At 38.1% G+C, this 24,918-nt stretch overlaps 2 protein-coding genes across 3 annotated transcripts; one reads left to right on the forward strand and one right to left on the reverse strand.

Annotated features, from left to right (window-relative positions):
• The first annotated feature begins 274 nt into the window (after window positions 1–274).
• Window positions 275–15,202, forward strand: crym (crystallin, mu). Of its 2 annotated transcripts, XM_088324370.1 has the most exons (8): window positions 275–538; window positions 5,971–6,118; window positions 6,190–6,252; window positions 6,322–6,423; window positions 10,767–10,950; window positions 11,010–11,131; window positions 11,194–11,278; window positions 11,338–15,202. In XM_088324370.1, exons 1-8 carry the CDS (start codon window positions 372–374, stop codon window positions 11,406–11,408), a joined length of 942 nt encoding a protein of 313 aa, XP_088180496.1. In that variant the 5' UTR covers window positions 275–371; the 3' UTR covers window positions 11,409–15,202. The 2 variants fall into 2 exon arrangements, with proteins under 2 accessions (XP_088180496.1, XP_088180495.1); XM_088324369.1 differs by having other exon boundaries at window positions 11,010–11,278.
• Window positions 11,490–19,921, reverse strand: rac1a (Rac family small GTPase 1a). The gene is made up of 6 exons (XM_088324372.1): window positions 19,605–19,921; window positions 17,215–17,286; window positions 17,018–17,135; window positions 13,125–13,187; window positions 12,886–13,045; window positions 11,490–12,825 (listed from the first exon to the last, which is right to left on the reverse strand). Exons 1-6 carry the CDS (start codon window positions 19,637–19,639, stop codon window positions 12,695–12,697), a joined length of 579 nt encoding a protein of 192 aa, XP_088180498.1. The 5' UTR covers window positions 19,640–19,921; the 3' UTR covers window positions 11,490–12,694.
• Window positions 19,922–24,918: the final 4,997 nt, after the last annotated feature.

The following is a 24,918-nucleotide window of genomic DNA, read 5'->3' on the forward strand; positions in this document are numbered from 1 at the left end:
TACATATATATTTGCCTTTTTCCTCAATAAATGCACATACATTAAAAATGGCATGTATAAATCGCAGATATATTAGTAACTCTTCATAATGCATGATTCACACCAGATTTCTTGGGGGAATTAGCTTTGAAAGTCCTTAAAAAAGTGCTTGAATTAGACCAAGAAAATGTGTACGCACCATGTATTTAGTGGCAAAACGATTTCCCTCGTTCCAAATAAGTTACAAGCATCCTCCAAGTGATAGCTGACACCCAGGGGGCGGAGGCTCCCGCCGCCTCCTTGTATAGGTCTGCTATTGAGCGGGCTATTGCGTAACTCGGACTGCAAAAGCCAACAAAACAAGAATAACTGTTAACAAAAGAGTTGCAGGCATGGCCGAGCCTCCGATTGTGATTTCAGAGCAGCAAATTGCCGGTCTGTTGCACTACAAAGAGCTCATCCCTCGTCTGGAGGAAGCTTTGGCTCTTTTCTCGCGGAGGGACAGTTCGGAAGTGATACAACCTGTAAGGTCGACTTTACCTTTGCAGAAATATCACGGGTGAGTTTGCTGCAAGCAATGTCAAGTCATGTTTATTTGTGTAGCGCTAATGACAAAGAGTCTCCAAGGCCTGAACAGACAACAGATGATTGAAAACTGCAGACTATTATTACGCCATCTGCTGATCTAAAACCTAAATGAGGGCAAGGACAAATGTAAAAGCCTCAACATAAGGAAAATGAAGGTGCAAGATGTTGAGTGACATCCATTTTTTTATCTCAGAGAGGCAGGCCTCCAAATTTCCACAATTTAGTGTGGCAGATTCCTCCATCGGAAGATATACAGTGCATCCGGAAAGTATTCACAGCGCTTCACTTTTTCCACATTTTGTTATGTTACAGCCTCATTTCAAATTGTATTAATTTAATCTCTTGTCTCAAAATTCTACACAAAATACTCCATTAAGACAATGTGAAAAAGTTTTTTTTTTACTTTTTTTGAATTTATTAAAAATAGAAAACTAAGAAATCACAATTACATAAGTATTCACAGCCTTTGCCATGAAGATCAAAATTGAGCTCAGGTGCATCTTTTTTCCACTGATCATCCTTGAGATCTTTCTACAGCTTAATTGGAGTCCACCTGCAGTAAATTCAGTTGATTGGACATGATTAGGAAAGGCACACACCTGTCTATATAAGGTCCCACAGTTGAGTGTGCATGTCAGAGCACAAACACCAAGCATGAAGTCATAAGAACTGTCTGTAGACCTGCGAGACAGGATTGTCTTAAGGCACAAATCTGGGGAAGGATACAGAAAAATTTCTGCTGCTTTGAAGGTCCCAATGAGCACAGTGGCCTCCATTATTCGTAAATGGAAGACATTTGGAACCACCAGGACTCTTCCTAGAGCTGGCCGGCCTTCTAAACTGAGCGATCGGGGAAGAAGGGCCTTAGTCAGGGAGGTGACCAAGAACCCGATGGTCACTCTGTCAGAGCTCCAGCGTTGCTCTGTGGAGAGAGGAGAGCCTTCCAGAAGGACAACCATCTCTGCAGCAATCCACCTATCAGGCCTGTATGGTAGAGTGGCCAGACGAAAGCCACTCCTTAGTAAAAGGAACATGGAAGCCCGTCTGGAATTTGCCAAAAAGCACCCGAATGACTCTCAGACCATGAGAAACAAAATTCTCTGGTCTGATGAGACAAAGATTGAACTCTTTGGTGTGAATGCCAGGCGCCATGTTTGGAGGAAACCAGGCACCGCTCATCACCAGGCCAATATTATCCCTACAGTGAAGCATGGTGGTGGCAGCATAATAATAATAATTTCCTTTGAATTGTCATTCTTTGTAACAATGTACACAGAACGAAATGTCGATACACCTGACCCGTTGTAGCGAGTCGATGCAGCCGCAGCCAACAGAGGGCGCCGCCATTATACCAATTAGGTATCATGCTGTGGGGATGTTTTTCAGCAGCAGGAACTGGCAGACTAGTCAGGATAGAAGGAAAAATGAATGCAGCAATATATAGAGATATCCTGGATGAAAACCTGCTCCAGAGCGCTCTTTACCTTAGGCTGGGGCGAAGGTTCATTTTTCAGCAGGACAACGATCCAAAGCACACAGCCAAGATCTCAAAAGATTGGCTTCAGAACCACTCCGTGAATGTCCTGGAGTGGCCCAGCCAGAGTCCAGACTTGAATACGATCGAACATCTCTGGAGAGATCTGAAAATGGCTGTGCAAATGTCTCCCATCCAACCTGATTGAGCTTGAGACTTATTGCAAAGAAGAATGGGCAAAACTGCCTAAAGATAGGTGTGCTAAACTTGTGGGATCATATTCAAAAAGACTTGAGGCTGTATTTGCTGCCAAAGGTGGATCAACAAAGTATTAAGGAAAGGCTGTGAATACTTATGTAAATGTGATTTCTTAGTTTTCTATTTTTAATAAATTCAAAAAAAGTTAAAAAAAAAAACTTTTTCACATTGTCAAAATGGAGTATTTTGTGTGGAATTTTGAGATAAGAGACTAATTTAATACAATTTGGAATGAGGCTGTAACATAACAAAATGTGGAAAAAGTAAAGCGCTGTGAATACTTTCCGGATGCACTGTAGTTGAGTGTCATCTGCGTAGCAATGGAAACTGATATTATACTTGTGAATAATATCACCTAATGGAAGCATGTAAGAGCTGAAAAGAAGGGGGCCAAGTATTAAACCCTTCGGAACACCATGTCAGGATTATTTTTCATATTTTTGGGTTTTTGAGGAAATGCGTTGCACATTTGGAGCTGCGGATTGAATTGGAGTCGTACGCGGTTAAGGTTGGAGTAAACCCGCGATTCTCGCTTGTATGAGCTTCAGATCAACCGTTTGGACATGACCAGTTAAGATTTGTCAATTTAATAGCGCTCTCACCCGTATGATTGCGGTAAGACGTTTTCCATTGTGTGACGTGATTATGCTCGTACCCTATTTCGTTTTGCTCATTGTAGATTGCCGTGTTGTATTGAATGGAGCTGTGTACTTGTCTGCTTGCTGTTGAGGAATAAATCTGCTCAAAGGCTGAACCACAATGTCCTGCTTATCTTCACACGCATAAGGAAACTGCACACTCTGACATATCCCTAACAATCAATAATGGAATGTAAACAAGAAAGTAGTAATAAGTAACCTCCCATGCAGGGCCGAAGCCGGCCCACTTCGCTATGGAGGAGAAATAAACATGAATGGAACATCAGCAAGCTCTTACGATGCATTTTTATGGGGTAGAAATGCAAGTATACACAGAACACACTTTACCATTTTAATTCAAAGAAAAACCATTTAAATATTCTTATGTAGACAAAAACATTTACCTGTGTTTAGTATTATTAATTTGAAATCAAAATTGTATCTGTCTTCCAACAGATTGTTAGGCTTTTCACTAAACTCTTAAAACACTTATAAAGTAGCCTCACTACACACATTTAAAATCGGCTACTTAAAACTGTAAAATCTTCCTCAGCAAAGCACCGGCCTCTGCAACTTTGTTAATGACAATGTCATTGCCAATAAGACGTGAGATTTTCGATTACAGTGTACATCAGCATGAAGGCCTCCAAACGAGTTGAGACAGTGAGCTTCTAGCCTAGTTTTCACACATTTTACAGCAGAGAAGCTCTGCTCACTTGCAACCGGAGTTCAGGAAAGGCGCAACAGGAACTTATATACCAGCCAATGGCAAGAAAGGCATCTGTGAGGAGGTTATATTGTGAGGGGACCTTTTTTTCCATTCTTTTTACCTTTCTTTTTCTTCTTTGGGGGGGAAATAAACAAAAGTATTTACTTTATTTCAAGCTTTTTTCCTCTTTAAGTATTTCCTGCTCTTTCCCTCATTTTTCTAGTATTCTTTTTAATTTTCTAGCCTTTTAGTCATTTTTCTTCCTTTTTTATTTCTTCTTTTTCTCTCTGTTTGCATTCTTCTGGTTTTTTTTTCTTGTTGGGCTTTATTTGACCGTCAAAAATCATTTCGTGCAACATAATAATTTTTTTAATATATGGATAAAAGCAACAAAAACAATCTGCAGAGGCCGCTTCTCGAAAAAAAGACAAATATCCCGTCACTACGAGCTTATTCGAGTGAGAGGAACTATATGGTAAAGGGAATTAACTGCTAAATTCTGCAAACACGCAGCACAACACACAACCGGGGACTCACAGATGACAGGCAAAAAGTGCTTTTAACAAATGACCAAAATAAACTTAGGATAAGACGTTGGGACTGTATTTTACTATATAGTTAAAAAAATTACTGTATATTTTTATTTTATTCATTGTTTCACTGGAAGATAATTTTGTTCATTGTTAACATACACATACATACAGTACATTTTTGTTAACTTAGATTTATAGTAAAAATGGAGATTTTTTTATTGTACGGTTTATTTTATTTATTGGTGTACTGGCAGATACATTTGCTCATTTTTGCATACAAATATATATTTATGTATATTTTTTTTAATTATTGTATTTTTTTTATTGGTGTACTGGCAGATAAATTTGCTCATTGTTTATACAAATATATATATATATTTTTTTTTTTTCACAATAACTTATTTTTCTTGTAAAATTGCTAAAATATTTCAATTGTATATATTATTCATTGTTCCACTGACGGACGATTTTGCTCTTTGTTGATATATACAGATATGTATTTTGTATTTTCTTTTTGCACAATTATAATAATGTTTAAAAATATTTATTTAAATTTTTTATGTTGTTTTTCAAGTAAAATGGAGAAAAAAAATGTAAATTTTCAATTTTATTTATTGTTCCACTAGCATATAATTTTGTGCACTGTTAATACAGACATATTTTTTTATTTTAACTTGCTTTTGGGACTTAAGGGCATTAGATTAATACATTGTAAATTTCATTTTAATATTGTGTTAATGTGTAGATAATTTACATTAGTCAGTAAAGGTTTTTAATTATGGCCTCACGTATTCATCAACGTATTCATTGTCTTTTAGAATCTGTTTTATCATCAGTTACACTGAATACTTTTTTCCCCTCGCTGTGCTATTTTTTTGTTTATTTATATCTTTCAGGACAACTTTGTTTCCCCATCTTATCTCACTAACATTTGTCTCTGGTACCCTAAAAATTGTGTGATAATGAAATGCTTTCTGATGCCTTTTTTTGTGTCATTTACATCCCTAAGGATATAGTGATTACACAGTGGATTTAGGCTTACAGTGCTTATATTACTTTATTAATACTATTATTATTTTTGTTATTATTATGCTTGCAGTCTGTTACGATAAGTATTGGGGCGATAAATGTGGTACTTGGTGCTACATGGGCGTAATTTATTTATTTGATTTATACTATTTTTTTATAGTTTATTAAAGCAACTGAATTAACTTATTATTTCAATCTACTTTTAAATTAAATTTATTAATTTGTTGATTGGATCATATTGGCATTTGGATTCCTTTCAAACCAAGTTACATATTTATTTTTTCTATATTTTGCTGAAAGTATTCCCGTTCCCACAAAAATATTTGATATAGCTGTTGCTTTATTTAGTGTTTGTTGTTGTTTTTGTGTTCTCTACAGCCCTTTGAGACTTTTTGTGATAAAGGGCTGTACAAAAAAAAAAATATGGGAAAAATATTGCTTTTTCCAGCCATGTTTTTCTCATTTGACTAAGATATATATAGTAGAATAGTATTAGGTCAAAGAGACATTATTTGAAAATATATATTCGTTAAGATTCGTTTATAGATTTTACTAGCTTTCCCTCAATTTTCCTAGTACTTTTCACTATATTTTTCAGGCCATTAAAATATAATGGTCGAGTTGCAAACGGCCCACAGGCTGGAGTTTGGGAACAGAGTATGTTATTATCTTTTTGTACCTGGCTTGCTAGTACCAACCTAATTTCTATGGAATTAGGTGCAAAGAGCTATAATAATGGTTCCCCCAATTTCTTTTGCACAGATACGTATGTTTAATGCCGAGCTACATGGAAAAGAGCGGAATCCTGTGCACTAAATTCGTGAGCGTCTACAAGCGGGAAGATTGCAATCTTCCCCCTATCCAGGCCACGGTGGTGCTGCTGGACCCCGGCAGTGGAAGCCTGAAGGCCGTGAGTAGCACAGGTAGAGGTGAGGGTTCCAAACCATTTTAAAGAAGTTTCATGATGGTGCCCGAATCCAGGTTATGGGTGGAAACGTCATCACCCAGATGAGGACGGCCGCCGCCTCGGCCATCTCCGCCAAGGTTTTGTGCTCTACTTTTCCTGCTCTAGTCACCCAGCAAAACCATTTTTTTTTTTTTGGGGGAGTTTAGTTTCTGATGCCTGCCCGAGCGGAGGTGTTGGCCATCTTGGGAACAGGAAAGCAAGCTGTGAGCCACTACCGTGTCTTCACGGAGATGTTTTCCTTTAAAGAGGTACTGGAGAGTTTTTGGTTATCATGTAGAGTAGAGGTAAGACCTTGGGCCTGAGCCCGACCTCAATGGAGAGGGCTTAAAATGTCAAGCATTACATCGGGCTAGCCGGGCTTCTCTCTATTTTTTTTTTTTCCCCCTTTGTGGAGTATTGACACATCATGCACTTAGTTTTACTCAAGTAATTACTTAGACCAATGCTTACCAAACTATCAGCTTACCAAACTATTAGTATAACTCCAAATCACTAAATCTAAAGACATTTTCCTCCTCAGTTTTGGGTTGAAAGTCGCGTCGTTTCCTCCTTCCACCTCCCTCACGTCGGACGTCATTTCCACTTCTAGCCAAACGCTTACAAACTTTCTGCTTTTTGGCCAAATATTTGACTATTTGCAGCTTCTAATCTGCAGAATTTGATTTTCTTTTCGGTGCCATTTCGTTCAGTTTTTACTTTCATCCGCTGCACTTTGGCGCCAAACCGTTCATTTTGCCGCTGCGCTTGCAGTGCACATTTGATTTGAGGGACTTGGCCCCAAGTTAACCCCAAACTGCGTATTTCAGCCGAAACACACAGTAAGGCGCTGAAGTAGAGAAGCTGCCCTACTTATGAATGAGATAGGTTCCGGACGATCGTTCGTAAGTTAAATTTGTTTGTAAGATGCTTCAGTGCTATATTTTGTATGTTTAAGGCTTGTACAAGTTTCCTGTATTGTTTTGTACTCAAAAATAAGCATTTTATAAAATAATATTCTCTATAAAAATAAATAAAGTGAAGTTTAACTTACTTGTGGAAGATGGGCTTCAAGAAAAAAAGCAATCCAACCATTTTCTCAACCTCATCAAGCTTATTCCACTTTCATTTCAAAAGAAACAGCTCGCCTTTTCTTTACACACTACACCAACCATATTGAATGGATGCATGAGATATTAAACAATAAAAATGTCAAAGTTCTTAGTGCACTGGAGATACAGTAAAAAAATGTTTACACACGAACTAGGAAGTAGAAGCCGGATTTTTTCTTTGGGGTGGATGCTAAGTGACATCTCACAGCGCCACACGGCGCAAAGAAGCACTACAGTACTGTCCTCTACTCGGAAAAAGGTGCACAAAATACAAAATCTAATTTACAGCAATGCCCGGATATTTTTTGACATCCCAAAAGAAAATGATCGGATCTACCGTTTTTCGTAAGTCAAATGGTAGCAAGTAGGGAAGCTTCTATACGCACGGCCAGAGTAAAGCTTCGTGTTAACTTTGGCTGCATACAAAAGCTTCGGGGGTTTTTTTTCGGGCTCGGTTATCAAATCAAGGTAATCCGGCGGGTTCGGGTTTAAATACCTATGGCCTGCTCTTACCTTCCAATGTAAATGAAAGAACTAATTGAAAAAGTCATTCACTGCGAGGTCTTGGGGAAAATGGATTCTTGTTGTCAATAGCTGTCAATAAAAAGGACATCATTCAATCATTACTTTTTTCTCTACAACTGGAAGTACTTGGGCCATTTTCTCCAAGCTAAGGTGACCCATGAGCACAAACTATGCCACCTGTGCTCAAAAGTCACAACATTCGTTTAATATTTTACATCTGTCATAAAACTCTTCTGTCAAGGTTGAACAATTAAGATAGGTAAAGCGTCATGTTTTTCTTATGCGGTGGAATTTATCATTTGGACAGGAAAATCTCTTAGCTTTTGGAGAAATTTAGTTTTTAAGTAAAAAAGGGTGGCCTATGTGAATTGTATAGATGTTAGAAGTTTTTTCAATGTGGCATGGGAGGGGGATTCTGAAATTAAAATCAGTGTAGTTAGCACGAGCAGGATTGCTGCATTTCTTTCTGTGTTATACGCATTAGATTTGATCTCATTATCATACTATTTTTAATCAGGGACAAATATAAGAGAATAGAGAAAACAAAGTCATCCTGAAAAATATAAATAAATGCAAAAAAAGCACAACGAAGGAAAGTCTTTGGTGTATTTGAGGATGAATCGGACTTTAATGGACATAAAATAGATTGTACATTTTATTTTGGTATTGTGTTCATACTTGTCAATAAATGAATTTAACCATGGCCGCATGTATTCAGCAATGTTTATCACTTTCAGTCTTCATTCTGAGCTGAGAAAAAGAGAGACAAAATTGTAAACTAATTTTTACATTTGAAAAATTGGGGTGCGTGTTATACACAAATATGGTATTTTTTCCAAACGTTTCCCATCTTTTAAGCCCTGACCCATTTTCACGTCTGATAATTTGACTTTCTGATTAGCTAAATGTGCTTAGTTAATCAGATTCATCAAATAGCAGTCTATATCAACAAATACATTTTAGCGCTACATCAAAAGAAACATTAAAAAAGGAAATCAATACATGAAACACGTTTATTTAGCAGATTAGAACACAACTGGGTTTATTTTTAGTGTACTTCCCCCGCCGACCTCTAGGTAGCAGCACACTAATGTGTAAAATGTGCTTGATTATTTACCTCTCCAGTCAAACATCAACATTTGATCAAGCCAAATTGGGCAACATCAAATGTAAAATGAATACCTTAAGGGGAAACTTTAGAATATTTGGCCAAAAGATGTCTATGCTTTGCGTAGTGCAACCAAAAAAACGAGTGCTACAAAGCACAAGGAAGATTACAACTTGGTGACTCAAAGTGACCGGTTTTGGTTTTGTGGGGCTACCCTAAGCAGCAAGATGCTGGGCAAACATGTCAGCTCCCTCTAGGTGAGCCTCATGTTATGTCGGAGTGCCCGGAGGAAACCCACGCAAGCACGGGGAGAAAATGCAAACTCCACACAGGAAGGTTCGATCTCATGACCCCAGAAATGTGCCGCACATGCGGTAACCACTGCGCAGCCGTGCTGCCTTGTATTTTTGCCTATTCAAAACAATTTCTTTCAATGAATTGTTTTTGAACCAATAGGGGGCACTAAATAATCCACAATGTCCCTTTAAAACAGGGGTCACGTGGACCATGTAGCCCCCTTAAGAACACCTGAGTAGCACAGGGTCATTGCGATTTTCTGGTGTACTGCGTTTTCTAACTAACATGTTGTCATAATGTAATTTATTTTAGAAATGCATACAAAAAAATGGCAGCCCTTCGCACCAATCAGTAACAAAAAGTACCACCCAGCTTTAAAAACGTCTGTAACCCCTGCTTTAAATACACTTAAATGGGATTAGAATCAAACAAGTTTTCTTATTGTACTTCCCCTGCCGACCACCAGGTAGTAGTACACTCATTTGTAAATTTGAATACAGGAAGTATTTAAAGTTTAACAAATCTAAGGACCTCTAAAATCCCTAGTTAAACCTTTACATCAGTGGCCCTCAAACTACGGCCTGCTGGCGGAATACGGCCCGTTAGCACGTTTGGTCTGGCCCCCTTAAAGTTTCTAGAGAGCATTCAATGCACTTTTTTGAACTTGTGAAAAAACTCAAAAGTCTGGGTATGTTTTCGGTTATACTGTAATGGGATTTTGTAAGGATTATTGTTCTATATTCTTTATCATTTATCTATTATCCGTTATCGGTCAAATCATAATACGCTACTGTGCCAACCTCGTAACACAGGACTACCTATGATAGAGAACATGGAAAAAGGCACTGGGTTTTATCTAAATATCACTCCATCTTCAGTCATGGTCAAACATTTTCCCATAATTCAAGCACCTGTAAGAACCCTGGAAAGAGTGTGATGAAATAATCAGCTTTTTCGCAAGTCATCTATAACAGTGTTTTTCAACTTTTTTTGAGCCAGGGCATGTTTTTTACATTGGAAAGATTTTGCGGCACACCACTGACCAAAAATGTTATAAAATGACACTGAACAGTACGTTTAATTCCAATATAATCTATAATATGCCTGTTTTTACAGCACAGACACTTGACAATGACATAATAATTGCAGAAAATGTTTCATAAATGTTTTATAACATTTTAAAAAGTGACATTGGATAATTTCTCACGGCACACTAGTGTGACGCGGCACAGTGGTTGAAAATCACTGATCTATACCATTGTTCTGGGACACATCCAGACGGTTATTTGGTTATTTTGTATTTTCTGACTTGATCTGTGAAGAATCAAGAGGGATTATTTGATTGAGACTTTATGGAAAACAATAAATGTTTACATTAAGGAACTCCTGAAATCGTCACACTTTTCTGTCACAAACTGACCCCGGCCTCTGGAATAAGTTATGTGTCCCGCACAGGAAAAAGTTTTGCGACTCCTGTCCTACATACCAAAAAGTAATTCCAAGTGTAAATTGTACAATCGATTTTAAGAAAGTGAAGCATTCAGTAAAGGAGAAACTTGTACCTTGGCAAAAGGTGCGAGTGTGGGGCCACAGGAAAGAAGGAATGGAGCTGTTCAGGAGCACCGTCGGTGGTCCAGTCATCCTTTGCGACTCCGCCCGAGCGGCGGCGGAAGGAGCCGATGTCATCGTCACGGTAACCTCCAGTTCAGAGCCGGTGCTGTTTGGGGAGTGGGTCAAAGCGGGAGCTCACGTGGCAGGTAGGCACCAGATCCTTTGTTTTTTTCTGTTGCCAGTATCAAACTTTATAATGTTACAGCGGTGGGGGCTTGCACACCCAAGATGCGAGAGCTGGATGACGTGTTGATCAAGGGGGCGGTGGTCTACGTGGACAGCAGGGAGGGGGCCATGCTGGAGTCTGGCGACATAATCCAATCCGGGGTTCGATGTTTCCCCCCCCCCCAGGCTGCTATTATAGACAAATTAATGTTCTTTTTCTTTAGGTGGAAGTGTTTGCAGAGCTCGGAGAAGTTATCAACGGAACAAAACCTGCACTCAAAGAGAAAACAACAGTGTTTAAATCCCTTGGTGAGCTTATATGATCATCATATTTTACACTCATAATTATATCTTATTTTTGAAAACAGGAGTGGCTGTTGAAGACGCAGTCAGCGCCAACTTGGTGCTGGATCGCTGGAATTCCACAAATCCATCATAAACTCACCCAACTTCAATTTTATGTGTTTGTTGCGGATTATAAATGATCATAAACACAAACATAAATAGCACACATCAGGAATTTCCCAGTTTTTTTGTATTTTATTTACTTATAAAACAAGATATTCTACCATGTTAGGTAAAATTAGAAGTCATAATGTACACAATTGTTGACATGTTAATGCAAAGAAAAAGAAGGAATACAATCTCGGCGTTTAAGATTAGAATTTAAATTAGAAAAGACTTCCACGTTCTGTTAAACATTACGTAAGGAGTGTTTTCGACTAAGCGGTCAATTGCTTCGTCATTAAAGGGATGTTACGCATCAAGAACAGAAGCATATTGCATTGACTTGAACCATTAAAAACTCCTGTTTTTATGATTATTTTTAGTGGGGTTTTTGGTGTAGTCCGTTTTAAGGAATATTCGCTTTTCTGTTTTTTTATATTCTGCTTTTTTTAATTTTTAAAAATATTTAAGTTTTTTTGTGTGTGATTTTTCCCCCCCAAGTTATTTGGGGTTTTATTTTTACCCTTTTAATAAAATGTTTTTATTCCAATTTGTTTCTCAGATTTTGTGCTTTTCAGATTTTTTCATTTACTTTTCGAAATGTTTTTTCAAAAATATTTTCTAGTACTTATGATTTTTTTTTCTTTTTTATCAAACAAAAGTATTCTATTGAGAGCATGTTAACATCACTTGAAAATATAAAATCAGAGAGGTTATTCTGTTTTTCCGAATAATTTCTTAGGGTCTGAAGCATTTATTGACTAGAAAAGATTAGAATAGTAATGAAAAAAAATTGTTTTTTCTAAAAAACAGAAAAAAAAACCCAATGAAACAGACTATAAAAAGAGCCGCAAAAACACTTCTTAAATAAAAATAAGTCCAGGAAACAGGAGTTAACAAAAATTCTGGAAAATGCAATGCACTTCCGTTCATCAAGCAAATGACAAAGAAAATAGAATCAGTCTTTCTCTTTTTACACTTTTCTGACTGAAAAGCCAGAAGGTAAAAAAGAGGTCTTCAACACAATCATAAGAAAAATGACTTCAACAAGGTTTTCCTATCATGAAGGCCTCTGGAATTTCTATAAAAAGTAAAAATGTCTCCACTGACTTCATTATCCCGTCATCACATAGAAAAGAGACAACATTTTTAAAATGAATTACTGCCAATTTTTAAGAAGTACTTAGTGTGAGCTATCAAGAGCAGTGATTATAACAAAAAATAAAAAAGCAAGGTGACAAACTCTTGACTGTTATGGGTTGAAATCTGGAGCGGCTTTTACAAAAGGCTGCACTTCCTCCTTCGCTTCTTGATGGGCGGTGGGCACAAAACGGCCCGGATGGCTTCATCAAAAACGGTTTTCAGCCCGCGTTGCGTCAGAGCCGAACACTCCAGATACTTGACGGCACCTGCGGGAAAGGACATGAATTTTTTTTGCCTGGAAATCAGGCATGAGGTGCATGACTTACTTATTTCTTTGGCCATGGCCAGGCCCTGAGGGTAAATAATGGGCGACAGTTTCTTCTCCCTCAGTTTTTCGATGGTTTCCCTGTCGTCCCTCAGGTCCAGCTTGGTGCCCACCAGAATGATGGGTGTGTTGGGACAGTGGTGCCTCACCTCGGGGTACCACTTTTTTAGCAAACGCAATTGGTGGTGAGCAATCAGACGGAAAAAAATGGTCACAAGGAAGATAGAGCCGCATTCTCACCTTAGCGCGGACATTTTCGAAAGAGGCGGGGCTAACCAGGGAAAAGCAAATCAGGAACACGTCCTAAAAGGACAGGAAAACCTTCATTTTAAAGGGGTACATCTCATACAGTTATGGTCTTTAAATGCGGTGTGAGATCAGTGCAGAATGCAATAGTTTGCTTCCGCTGGAGAGCTGTGGCTTTCATGAAAAAAAGCATCCTACTTCCAGTGAGAAATGTTTCCACTTTAATAACTAAAGCTGCAACTAACCGTTATTTTTTTAAATCATGAATTGGTTGACTATCTTTTCGATTCATTAGATTTCTTAGACATTTTTATCTTCCCTTTTTTGAATATTGAAGTTTTGGACAGATAGTCACAGAATATTCTATAAATATAGAACAATAACAAAAATCCAAGTGTTTGTCAATATGAAATGGAATGATCTGCATTTATATCGCGCTTTTCAAGTAAATGACTTCCCAAAGCGCTTTACAATGTGCTCCACATTTCCCAATAGCGGCCTTGCAGCCATGTAAGGCGCTAACCTGCTTATTGGGGGTATTAGGGGTTCGGTGTCTCACCCAAGGACACTTCGACATGTAACACAGACGAGTCGGGATTCGAACTGGGATCCCTTGATCCCAAGACGAGCGCTCTACCACCTGAGCTACTGCCGCCCCCAGACTTGACAATAAACAAAAATTCATACATATATGTGCTATCCACCTGCAAATATGTGTAGAGTATTCAACGTTTGGTCAGAATCTAGTTTTTCAATGTCAGAAAATGATCAAACAATGTCAAAACTTGTGAGGCAAATACGGTGTTTGAAGTCAATCACATACATGTTATCTGACCGTTACTGCTGGAATGTGAGGTTGGGGACGTGGGCGTTGGCCTCATTTGCGCATCAAAGGTTTTCGTGACCACTGTACCACAGGGGGTCCGCCCACCCCCAAGGAGACCGGAACAGAGAACTGGTACACGTCTCACCTCACAAGGGCAGTCTGATTTTGGCCAGCAACAAGGCAGGAGGGATGTCCTAACAGAAGAAAAAGCTGGGCCAAGGTTCTGGCCAGGTCTCAGCTCAACAGGCAGACGGCAAGCCTTGCCAGGTCGGCAGCCAAGCTTGATCAATCTAACGACCAAACCAGTGGGACAAAGCCAGCGACCTCAGAGAAGCCTCAAGCCACCAGCAGTCAACCTCTCCTTCAACACTCTGCATCCCGTGGTCCTCTTCCCAACCGGCTCTCAAGCCCACCAGGATTTCACATCGCTCTATCGCCGAGGACATAAAGACTGGGTCTTCATTGACGCAGAACTTCGCAGAACATCTCGTTGTTGCTAGGTATTGGTGTGACATTATAACATTATAATCAAGCCAATGTTGTTGTCAATCCAAATGGTGCCAGTTTATGTTCTCAACTTTTAGTCTTGTTTAGTTTTATTTTCTTCTTATTGTTTTGTGTTCTATTCAAGCGTTTTCAGTAGATCATTAAAAAAAAAAGTCCATAAATCCAAGAGTGTGTGTGTCTTGATTAAAGTAAATTGAACTATCAAAACGGTAAAAAGAATTCACCCAAAGTTTGGTAGCCACACTTCAGAATAACTAAACAAGGTTTTTCCATCCGTTTTCCTGACATAATGATCTAAAAACGTAGGTGGTGCTCCAAAAAGGTGAGAAGAGTTTTGAAAAGAATAAACTCAGCTCTTTAATTCAATTAATCAATTAATTGTCAGTAAGAATAATTTATTGACCACCCATTTCCGATACATATGCAAGATAACCCAAAGATCCTATTTGATTTGGACGTATCCTACAAAAAAGAAAGCAATACATTGTGTAGGAATATATCAAAAAAGTATACCCACTTTTCAAAACGTTGTGAACGTTTTTTGGGGTAAATCTTTAAATATGCTAAACATTTGGATGTATCATGTGCTTACAAATGTGGAGTTTAACATATCTGCAACTTCACCGCCGCCATCTACTGGATTGTATGTTTTAACTGTAATTGTGTGTTTTCAACCTCTTTGCCATTTCTGTAAAGCACTTTGAATTGCCTTGTGTATGAATTGTGCTATACAAATAAACTTGCCTTGCCTTCTATTATCACTGCAGCCTCAGTCTGCTCTTTCATGATGAGCGGGGGCAAGTACGTGGATTTTTAGACGCGCTCGTAATTTTTTTTTTTTTTTATTTATCTTTCTGGGGTTTATTTTCGCGTTTGATCTTTACTCAAAGGTGATGTCCTAACTTCAAAATGTGATACTTTCTGACATTATCTTCTGGCTCTGTAAAACTCCTTTTGTTACGCTGCAAGTATGTGAAATTCTCCCCGAGTCTCCTTTCCTCCAGTGTGTAGCGCTCTTGTGGCCAAAACACAGAGGGTAAAAGTAAGACAATAGCAGATAGGCGCGGTGGAAAAAATAAAGGCTCTTTGAACTCAGTCGGGCATTGTTTACACATACTTAACAGAGAGATTAATTTTTAACTTCTTAAGGACACCTTAAACTACCCACCCCACCTTGAAAGAAGGCCTCTTCCCATCACAATTGTTCATGCTACACTGACAAATAGAAAGAAAAAACACTTTGCAGGGAAAATCATGATGTTACCCCCCAACGCCCCAGCCTCCACTTATCCTACCTAATGTGTTCCGCCCTGAACAGCTTTGCTCAAAGTGTGCACAATCAGTGAATGACTTCTGGAAAGAGAAGTCAAAAATTTAAAACTTTTTTACAATGTCTAAAAAATAGCCAAAGTAAAATACACAAATACAAAGTTTTTAGGGCTGTGAACTGGTCGTCTCGAAATGAACACTTTTGGAAACGACTAGACCTAGCATTAGAAGTATGTGTAAAATAGAACGTTGGGTTTTTCAGATTGTGATAGAATTTGACATGGTACTAGTTTGTGCTCCAAGCCATTGTTAAACCTGTTTTCCAGCTAAGATGCCCATGCTACACTCATCTCCAGACATTTGATGGCGAAAAAAAATAAAAAAATAAAAATAATAAAAAAAAAAAATCAGGCGAGAATAAAAACAATGTATTCGTGTATGTTCAAACTCAGATTACTCAATGTTAGTAGCACTTGAAGTGATTATTTCAGGTTGAGACAAAAAGAGACCAAAACCGTCCATATTCTACAAATGGTTCAAGAACAGCATTCAATTTAGGTTGAGTACGTCTTGGACTGGGATTTTCTGCGAATTTTACATGAACGGTCTGGTATAATAGAGTTAAGTAATAATAATAATAATAATTTCCTTGTATTGTCATTCTGTGTAACAATGTACACAGAACGAAATGTCGATTGCACCTGACCCGTTGTAGCGAGCCGATGCAGCCGCAGCCAACAGAGAGAAAATACTTAACTTTTAATTTTTTTATGGACACTTCAAATGACACACCCCACCTTCAATGTCATCGTTGTTTGTGTGAGTGCATACAATAATACTTATATGGTTGCTTTGTTAATATGCACGCAAATGTAGATTAGTTCACCCATCTATGATGTTTTTAATTGCATGATAGCATCTAACAAATTTGTTTTTCATTAGATTACACAGACGGGAAAGTTGAACCGAGATTGTCATTACTGTAAATTGGTTGGGGGAACGTTATTTGCCCATTGTTTGTTTGCTCGCATTTTAGTTCTTCGTCTAATCTGTTTTCTTTACAACATTGCAGCCCTATTGAAAAAGTTCCCACTTTCCGGGAGCACAGAGGCAGATTTGTAGCTATGACAAAAGGCAGTCAACAACAGCTTCTTTCACTCTATCCAGCTGCCTTTGAGAGCGTGTATAGGTACTATGGATACGAGGCTCCAAATTGCTGAGCGTGCATGCTATAGTCTGGGCTCGCCAGTGACTTAAAATAAAAATGGAAAGCGAGTGCACGTACGGTCTGGGGGTAGGACAACGGCCTCAGTCTGTCATAGTCCTCCTGTCCCGCCGTATCCCAGAGGCCGAGGTTCACCGGCTTGCCGTCTACCATCACGTTGGCGGAATAATTGTCAAAGCTGAAGGTAGACATGAAAAAAATACATTAAAAAGTCATTTGGAGGTTTTAAAAAGTCCTTGTGTTCTTGTTTGGCTTACACCGTGGGGATGTACTCGCCGGGGAAAGCATTTGTCGTGTAGCTGATGAGGAGGCATGTTTTACCAACAGCCCTGTAAAAACAAAAGAAGATTACTACACTGTCTTGATTCACAGTTATGACACTGCAATTTGGAGGCTTGAGGTAACAATCAGTTTCCTGGCATACCAACTTCCACACAAATTCTAAAACCAATTAGGGTTCACTGAGGCATTAAAATTTCCACGGACATGTTTGGAAGTATTTTATTTCTCTATTCTAACTTTTGTTTCTGCTCATGTCATTGCACTATTTTCAGGACCATCTCAGAAAATTAGGCCATTGTGATTAAGTTCGTTATCATCAGTAATGCTGATAAAACAGTTTCATACACTCTGGATTCTTGACAAATAAACAGAGTCCTATAGTTTCAATATTGCAGTCATGCAATTAAAAATAACCTACCTTAAAATATTAGGGTATCATGAAAAAGTATACTAGTACGGTAGTCTTATCAATTAATCAGCAAGTTTAAAATACTAAAATGTTTGCAATATTACAATTGATTTGTAATGAATACAGAATGTATGACATTTGGTATTTATTTTAGTTACAATAAAGAAAAAAAAACCTTTATCACAGTATTACTAATAGAGGCCATTTTATTACCCTTCTTTAGCCAACTCTTTTTTTGTCTCATATTTTCAAGTCTTTTATTACATAATAAACATATAGTGCTGCTCATAATCTGGTAATTACTAACGTACACTGCGTTGTGACCAATGGCAATACTCTATTGATGACAAGCCAGTAAGTGAGCAGATATTTAAACACAAACATATCCAACAAACTCTTAAAAACTGGGCTCCACATGAAAAATATAAGGAAAACTGTTCAATGAGTTTGTGTTTAAAGGTAAAAAAAAGTCCTACTGATATCAAGTTTATGATACAAAATAGTAGAATGGACTTTGTCGTTGATGACAACATATCAAAAGTCACTTTAAAGATTTGACGTGGCGTTCTGGGAAACATGCAATTAAAAAAAGAAAAAAACAAGATAAAATTAATATTAGTATAGGATATGTTTGCACGGTAGTGATTATAGAATGGCTCAACTTCCCCAGAAAATATTACAATGAAAATAGTGCAGTGGCCTTAGCCGCACCATTTTGTAAATTAAGGGAATAAAGAAATAAAATACTAACACAATTTTTTCTATAAATCGGTAAGATATTCTTGTTCTCATTTACTCAATACAGAACTAAAAAATGTGATTAGTGCTTTTCTAGTTTTGACAGATTCTGCCAAGAAATTTTATTTTAGTGGAATTTAAAACGGGATTTTTTTTTGGAACAATTTTATTGACACTTTTAACAGCAATTAAACAAATTCACAATTTCATCATATCATATTCTAACAGTATGAGGTTTGAACAATTTTTATCAAAACTTTTAACAGCATTTAAACACATTCACAATTTCACCATATCATATTCTAACAAGGTTTCTGGAGGTAAAGTGAAACTGTGACATTCTGCCTTTACTCTTTATTTCCGCCAATGCTTTTAGTTCTTGTTTGATCGCGTCCTTCTTTCATCACAGTGCTCCCCTTTATGATGAGTCGAGGGTTGTTTATTAAAATGGCCACCCCATCAAAACAGGATAATAATCAGGATAAAATATTTTGGCCGGTAAACCAAAAAAAATCTTGTAAAGATTATTCAACCGAACGTGTATATATATATATATATATATATATATATATATATATATATATGTATGTTCGTATATATACACAGAATATATTTTTTTTCTTTTAAGTCCTTTATTACATATTTCTGCTGGAGTGCCGTCCTTTATTACGTATTTAGCCTGGAGAACCACGTTTAATCTTGTTGTATGCATTGTATACTACATTTTAATGAATGACAAAGACAATCATTTAGTATTTGATTTTTGCGGGATTTAATACAAGATAAGGATGGCTATAAAACTTTTGGAGTATGAAGAGAGGGCGCACAAAAGAACATACAAAAGGTTTCCTCTTGAAAACTTAGTAGACATTTTTGGGAGACAATTCAAGAAAATAATCGATCGAAATCAAAAGTCTATTTCGCCATGTCCAAAGGTTGCTAGAGAGGTCAACTAAAATGGTCACATTATAAACTTAGCATTGTATATTAATTAAAAACGGAATTATTGCTTAACATTGCGAATGACACACTTAAAAAAATTGAGAGTATTTGCATTTATAGTGATATTGAAGTGGTGGATGACGTGGTTCAACAGCTGTCTCTCCCATTAGAGGCTATATGGGTCAACAGAAATAAAATAAAAATATGTATTATACATTTGACTACGACGATATGTGTTATAGGAGTTGGAAATACATAATATATAGACAAACTCACCCGTCACCGACTACCACACACTTAATGGCCTGCATGGTGGAGCCTTGGCTAGCTTAGTTTAGCTAAGTTAGCTTAGCCGGCTAACGCCTGTCGAAAATCAACAAGTCCGTAAAAATAAAACAAATTAAAGACGTGACAGCGCTTGGAAAGGAAATTGGATATTAAAAGGGAATTTGCTGTCGTAGTTTACAAAACAAAATAGGATGAAGTGAAAGAAAGTTGGAGAATGAAGGGAACACCCAGGCAAAGAAAAAAAGTCGAGATTAAAAAGAGAAAAGTGCTCCACTTTGGGAAGCCGGAGAATCCCTGCGAGGCACTTCCGGTTATGTTGGTATGGGAAAATGCCGCCTCTTAGTGTCTGCAAATAGAACTGCAAACATGGCGTTATTGATCATTTCAAATCAAATTTGAAAAACATGCAGAAAGTGGACAAAGAAAAAAGAAGATGAAGAGACTTTTTCCGACCATCACAACAAAGCAAGAGATAATAGAAAGGTATAAAAATAAACACCGCGTGCAGGAGGAGTTCAGAGATGCAGCCATCATTACATCAACATACTTAGATAGATAGAGAGATACTTTATTCATCCCCGAAGGGAAATTCACATTTCATTTTTGTCAAGCTCCAGGGCTCCATGCCCTTACAAACTATCATATTTTCCCTTACAAAATACAAAATAATCGTACACCATATTTTTTTCAAACGTGTTTATATATGTAGTTTAACGTGTTATATTGTACATGTGTTTCGTTAAATCATATATATTGTTAATTAACATTTTGTTGTGAGATCCTGAGTTGCTCGACATGAATGAGGATTATTATAAAAAATTAAGTAGCTTGGACGTTCACTGTAGAAGGAAAAAATACATGCAACTATAACTAAGTAAAATAATAAATTTTCTTATTCAAATTATGAATTCATTTTCTGAATTAAAATATTGTTGGTAATATACTGATTAAAAGGATAACCACAAACCTGTCTTTTTTCATTTTCTCATTTTATACTTCCTTTTTTTCTTAACTTCTTTATACAACATAATAATTCGTAATATAATGCATCAAAGCAAGTGAGCCGTTTGAGAGACGGCTCTCTTTAATGAGTTGAGCCAAAAAAGCCGGTCCTCTAAAAAGAGCCGGACTTCCTTTCACTACATCAAACTGTTCGCTCCGTTTGCAACAAAAAAAACGATACCGAGATAGAGGCTTCCACGGCGAACTCGTTTGACTTGATTGATTTGCCGTTTCGTGATAGTTTGTGTATACCGGATGGTACCCATAATTGACAAATTTGCGTTTTTCCATACAGATTTTCTCGTACACGTCTGCATAATAAACTTACATTGTACGGCAAAACCGTACAGGTTGATAGGTATGCATCAACCCAAATAAATGACGTGTTGGCGAAATTCCATGAAATCTCAAAATTTGTGGAAAGAAATCACCCAAGAAAGTGTCGACAGGTCGAGCTATCGCTCATTGAGACAGCATCTGCCTCGCGCCATTTCCGACTGATTGTCAAAAGCCAGCAAAAGAAGACGTCATTTCAAGAAACACCAGGCAAAAAACACTGCTGAACACTGCTAAACCAAAAAGACAATGTAAAGGTAAATTAATATTTGTATTATTTCCTTTATACTTTGTTTTTTTTTTTACATTAGATGCCTCTCATTTTATGTTTATTGTGCGGTAATGTTGGCCTGGAGGGGGATGGGCGGCACCAGGCTGTACCTGCCCAAGACACACCACAGAAAACAGTGCCTCTAAGTGATCAAATAATATTTGTGGGGAAAAAACAATGATTGCTCGATATTGGTGGTAACACGTCACCTCCATCCATGCCAAAACCTTTTGGATACGTTTTCACTGAAAAAAGTCAAGAGTCTTATAGAATAGAATAGAAAAGAATATGGGCAGCACAGTGGCGCAGTGGTTAGCGCTTGTGCGGCACAGTTCATGTCATGGGAACCTGTTGTGGGTTCAAATCCAGCTCCAGACTTCCTGTGCGGAGTTTGTATGTTCTCCCCGTGCTTGCGTGGGTTTCCTCCGGGCACTCCGGTTTCCTCCCACGTTCCAAAAACATGCATTTCAGGTGAATTGGCCGGTCCAAATTGTCCCTAGGTGTGAATGAGCGAATGAGTTGTCTGTCCCTGTGTGCCCTGCGATTGGCTGGCAACCAGTTCAGGGTGTCCCCTGCCCACTGCCCGGAGATGGCTGGGATGGGCTCCAGCCCCCCCGCGACCCTGATGAGGATAAGCGGTACGGCTGATGAGATGAGATGAGATGAGACAATTGATATCAACATTGTGAAACATGATATGCAACGAGAATGGAGGCGGCACTCCAGGGAAACACGTGTGTTAAAGACTTTGAAGAGAAAAATAGGTAAAAGAGAAAAAAAAATAGAATATAGTGCTTAGATAACTGACCTAAGTTATTATAATAATGCAAAAAAAAAGAACACTGCATTGAAACAATAGTGCAACAACAAAAAATGCTCATATTTTTTTGGCTTCACGCTGTCTGCTGCCAACAGTTTTAACATAACGAGTACCGGTAATCCATTCTTTCCTCGTCTGCACCACCGTGGTCGCAGTGAACCACTACGAACGCTTCATCAAACTTCCTTGTCTAAGCTAATGTAAACAAAACACTCAGCCAATGAGAGTGCCACTGCTCCCTAGTGTAGTGGAGGTGAAGAGCTGGGTATTAACGAGTTACATTTACTCCATTACATTTACTTGAGTAAGTTTTATGACATTTTGTTCTCTTGGGAGTATTTTTGAATCACTAAACATTTTACTTTTACTTGAGTAGATTTGTGAAGAAGAAACAGCACTCTTACTTCGCTAACTTAGGCTACATTGAACCAGTAAAATAAATCCCTCCCACGTAAGCACGCACATTTCACCTTCGCTTGTTTTCTTTCTTGTGTCCCCCGAGTGAGTGAACGATCGAATCTCCGCCCCTTTTAAATGAGCAGCGTCACAAGCCAGGCAGGTAGCAAACTGGCGGGTGCGGGTGATTGGCCATTGAGCCAGAAGGTAAAAAGAGGAAATAACTGCACAGAAATCTAACCTAAACTGTATTCATGTGATTTTCTTTTCCTTACCTTTTTAAGAGGTTGCCCTTTTAATTTTTATGAATGCATGCTGCATTTTATTGCTCTCTTTTTGTGGCCCAGATAAGGTGCACATTATGCACCTTTGTTGTTGTCATTTTTATTTTGAGGACTGGGCAAAACATAAAAAACTGGATCGCTTAATTGCATATCTTCAATTGTATCAAAACAACTAAACATTCTGAAATGTATTTATATAAAAACGAAGTTAAACCTGAGGTGATATCATACAAGAGAGTAGACACGTCATTCTCCACAGGAAGCGCCGCATCCAACTTAATAATTTTGATAGTAGGCTAAAATAGATACATTTTAAGGTTCATACAAGGCTTTTAAGTTTTTTGCATCTCCTGAAAAATTAGTTTTTGGAGGGTTTTATGGAAAGTCCGATATGATTCTTTCAACATTTTGAGTTGCCTGCAGAGCCTGTCAAAAAAGTACTGATGCTTTAAATGTGTTTAATTTATTTCTTTGATTTATATTATTATTATTTCATTGTTTATAAAAGTACTTGAATTCACCTTAATTATTTTCATTTATTTTAATTAAAGGTTTGATTATTTGATGATGTGATTGAATGGTTGTTTAAAAAAGGATCAATAAAGATGTTGCTACAGGTACTCAGTACTCGAGTAATTTCTTCACCAAAGATTTTGGATGACTCCTTATTACTTCAATTTGAGTCATATATTCTGAAGTAAGAGTACTTTTACTTGAGTAAAAATTTGGGCTACTCCAACTGCCTTGTGGCGGTGCAATTGCACTTGATTCTTTGGAAAGTGAAAAAAAAGGTTCCGGAGTCAATCGCACCCACGCCCCCACTGACGGAGTCCCTGGGAAGGGGTGCGCGCCACTATTTGAGAACGACTGACCTCATGTGACATGCCATGTACTTAAGTGCAAATTGAAGTTCCCAAGATAATTCGTATCGGATGCGGTTCACGCGACGGCAATTTTACGAGCGAGCACATGACGCCACTTCAATTTCCTGCTCGTCAACTCATGACTGGGCTCACTTTTCTAAGGACGACCCGAGCGAGCCGCAGGAAAAGGGCCGAGGATGGGGGACTCATTGTGCGACCCCCAAAGGGAGGGGGACAATGGAAGAACCTTTGCAAAAAGGAAGTGACGGCGACGCCCTCATCCTGCGACCTCTGTTTGACCTTCTGATATAATGTCACATGTTTTGATGTCAATTAGAGTGACAGTGGGTAAATAAATTACCACTAGAGGTCGTTATTTACACAGAGCAGCTAACAAGAACGAAAGCAGGGATCAGTGAGCTATAACTTGTGTTTCCACTGTTTCTTTCTCCGGCCACTCTTTTTTGTCACTTCTGTCTTGCGCCATTTCCGACTGATTGTCCTATAATTCTATTCCACTCGTCAAGTCAAGTCATTTTTATTTGTATAGCCCTTAATCACAAAGAGTCTCAAAGGGCTGCTCGTGTATACTTTAATACATATACAAGGCAATAAAATGATAAAAACAAATAATAAAATACAACATAATATTAAAGAAAACAACAAAATAAAACTATAGGACAATCAATCGGAAATGGCGTGAGGCAGAAGTGAGAAAAAAAGAGTGGCCGGAGAAAGAAACAGTGGAAACACTAGTCAAAGATGTCTGAATCACAGGAACTTGTGGATGTTCGTTTGCCTGACCAGCTGTGTAAGGCCAGATATATTGAAAGATAAAGCAAAATCTAATAGCATCTATAGCAGCTAAAGGTGCACCATGGCCCATCGTATAGTAGGTAAAATGAGTGGATAGAGAGGAGAACTGTAGATAAAAAGTTGAAAACTGAAAGGCGAAGGAACTTTCTTTACATGGAACAGCTATCAATAAAAACAAAAACTAGCAGCAGGCCATAAACAAGAGTGGTTAGAGAGGGAAACAGTGGAAAAAAAGTCAAATATGCCTGAATCAATGGAACTTGGGGACGTTTGATAGCATGTCCCACTGTGGAAGCGGATTGATGGTGAAAGACAAACCAAGCGCAGCTAACAATAGCAGTTAGCAGCTAGCCATAGTCCACAGATAGGTAGCTTGTATTGGTGGCTAGAGAGGAAAACAATGAGGAAAAAGTAGAGGATGAAGCGAGCTTTATTCACATGGGGCGGCTAACACTGAAAATAGGGGCTAGACGAGCCATAAACTTCTGCCAACATCGTAATAATTCCTTTTGTT

This window comes from Urocampus carinirostris, chromosome 19 (assembly GCF_059441175.1).
Source record: "Urocampus carinirostris isolate Australia breed hairy pipefish chromosome 19, RoL_Ucar_1.0, whole genome shotgun sequence".
NCBI classification, from domain to species: Eukaryota; Metazoa; Chordata; class Actinopteri; order Syngnathiformes; family Syngnathidae; genus Urocampus; species Urocampus carinirostris.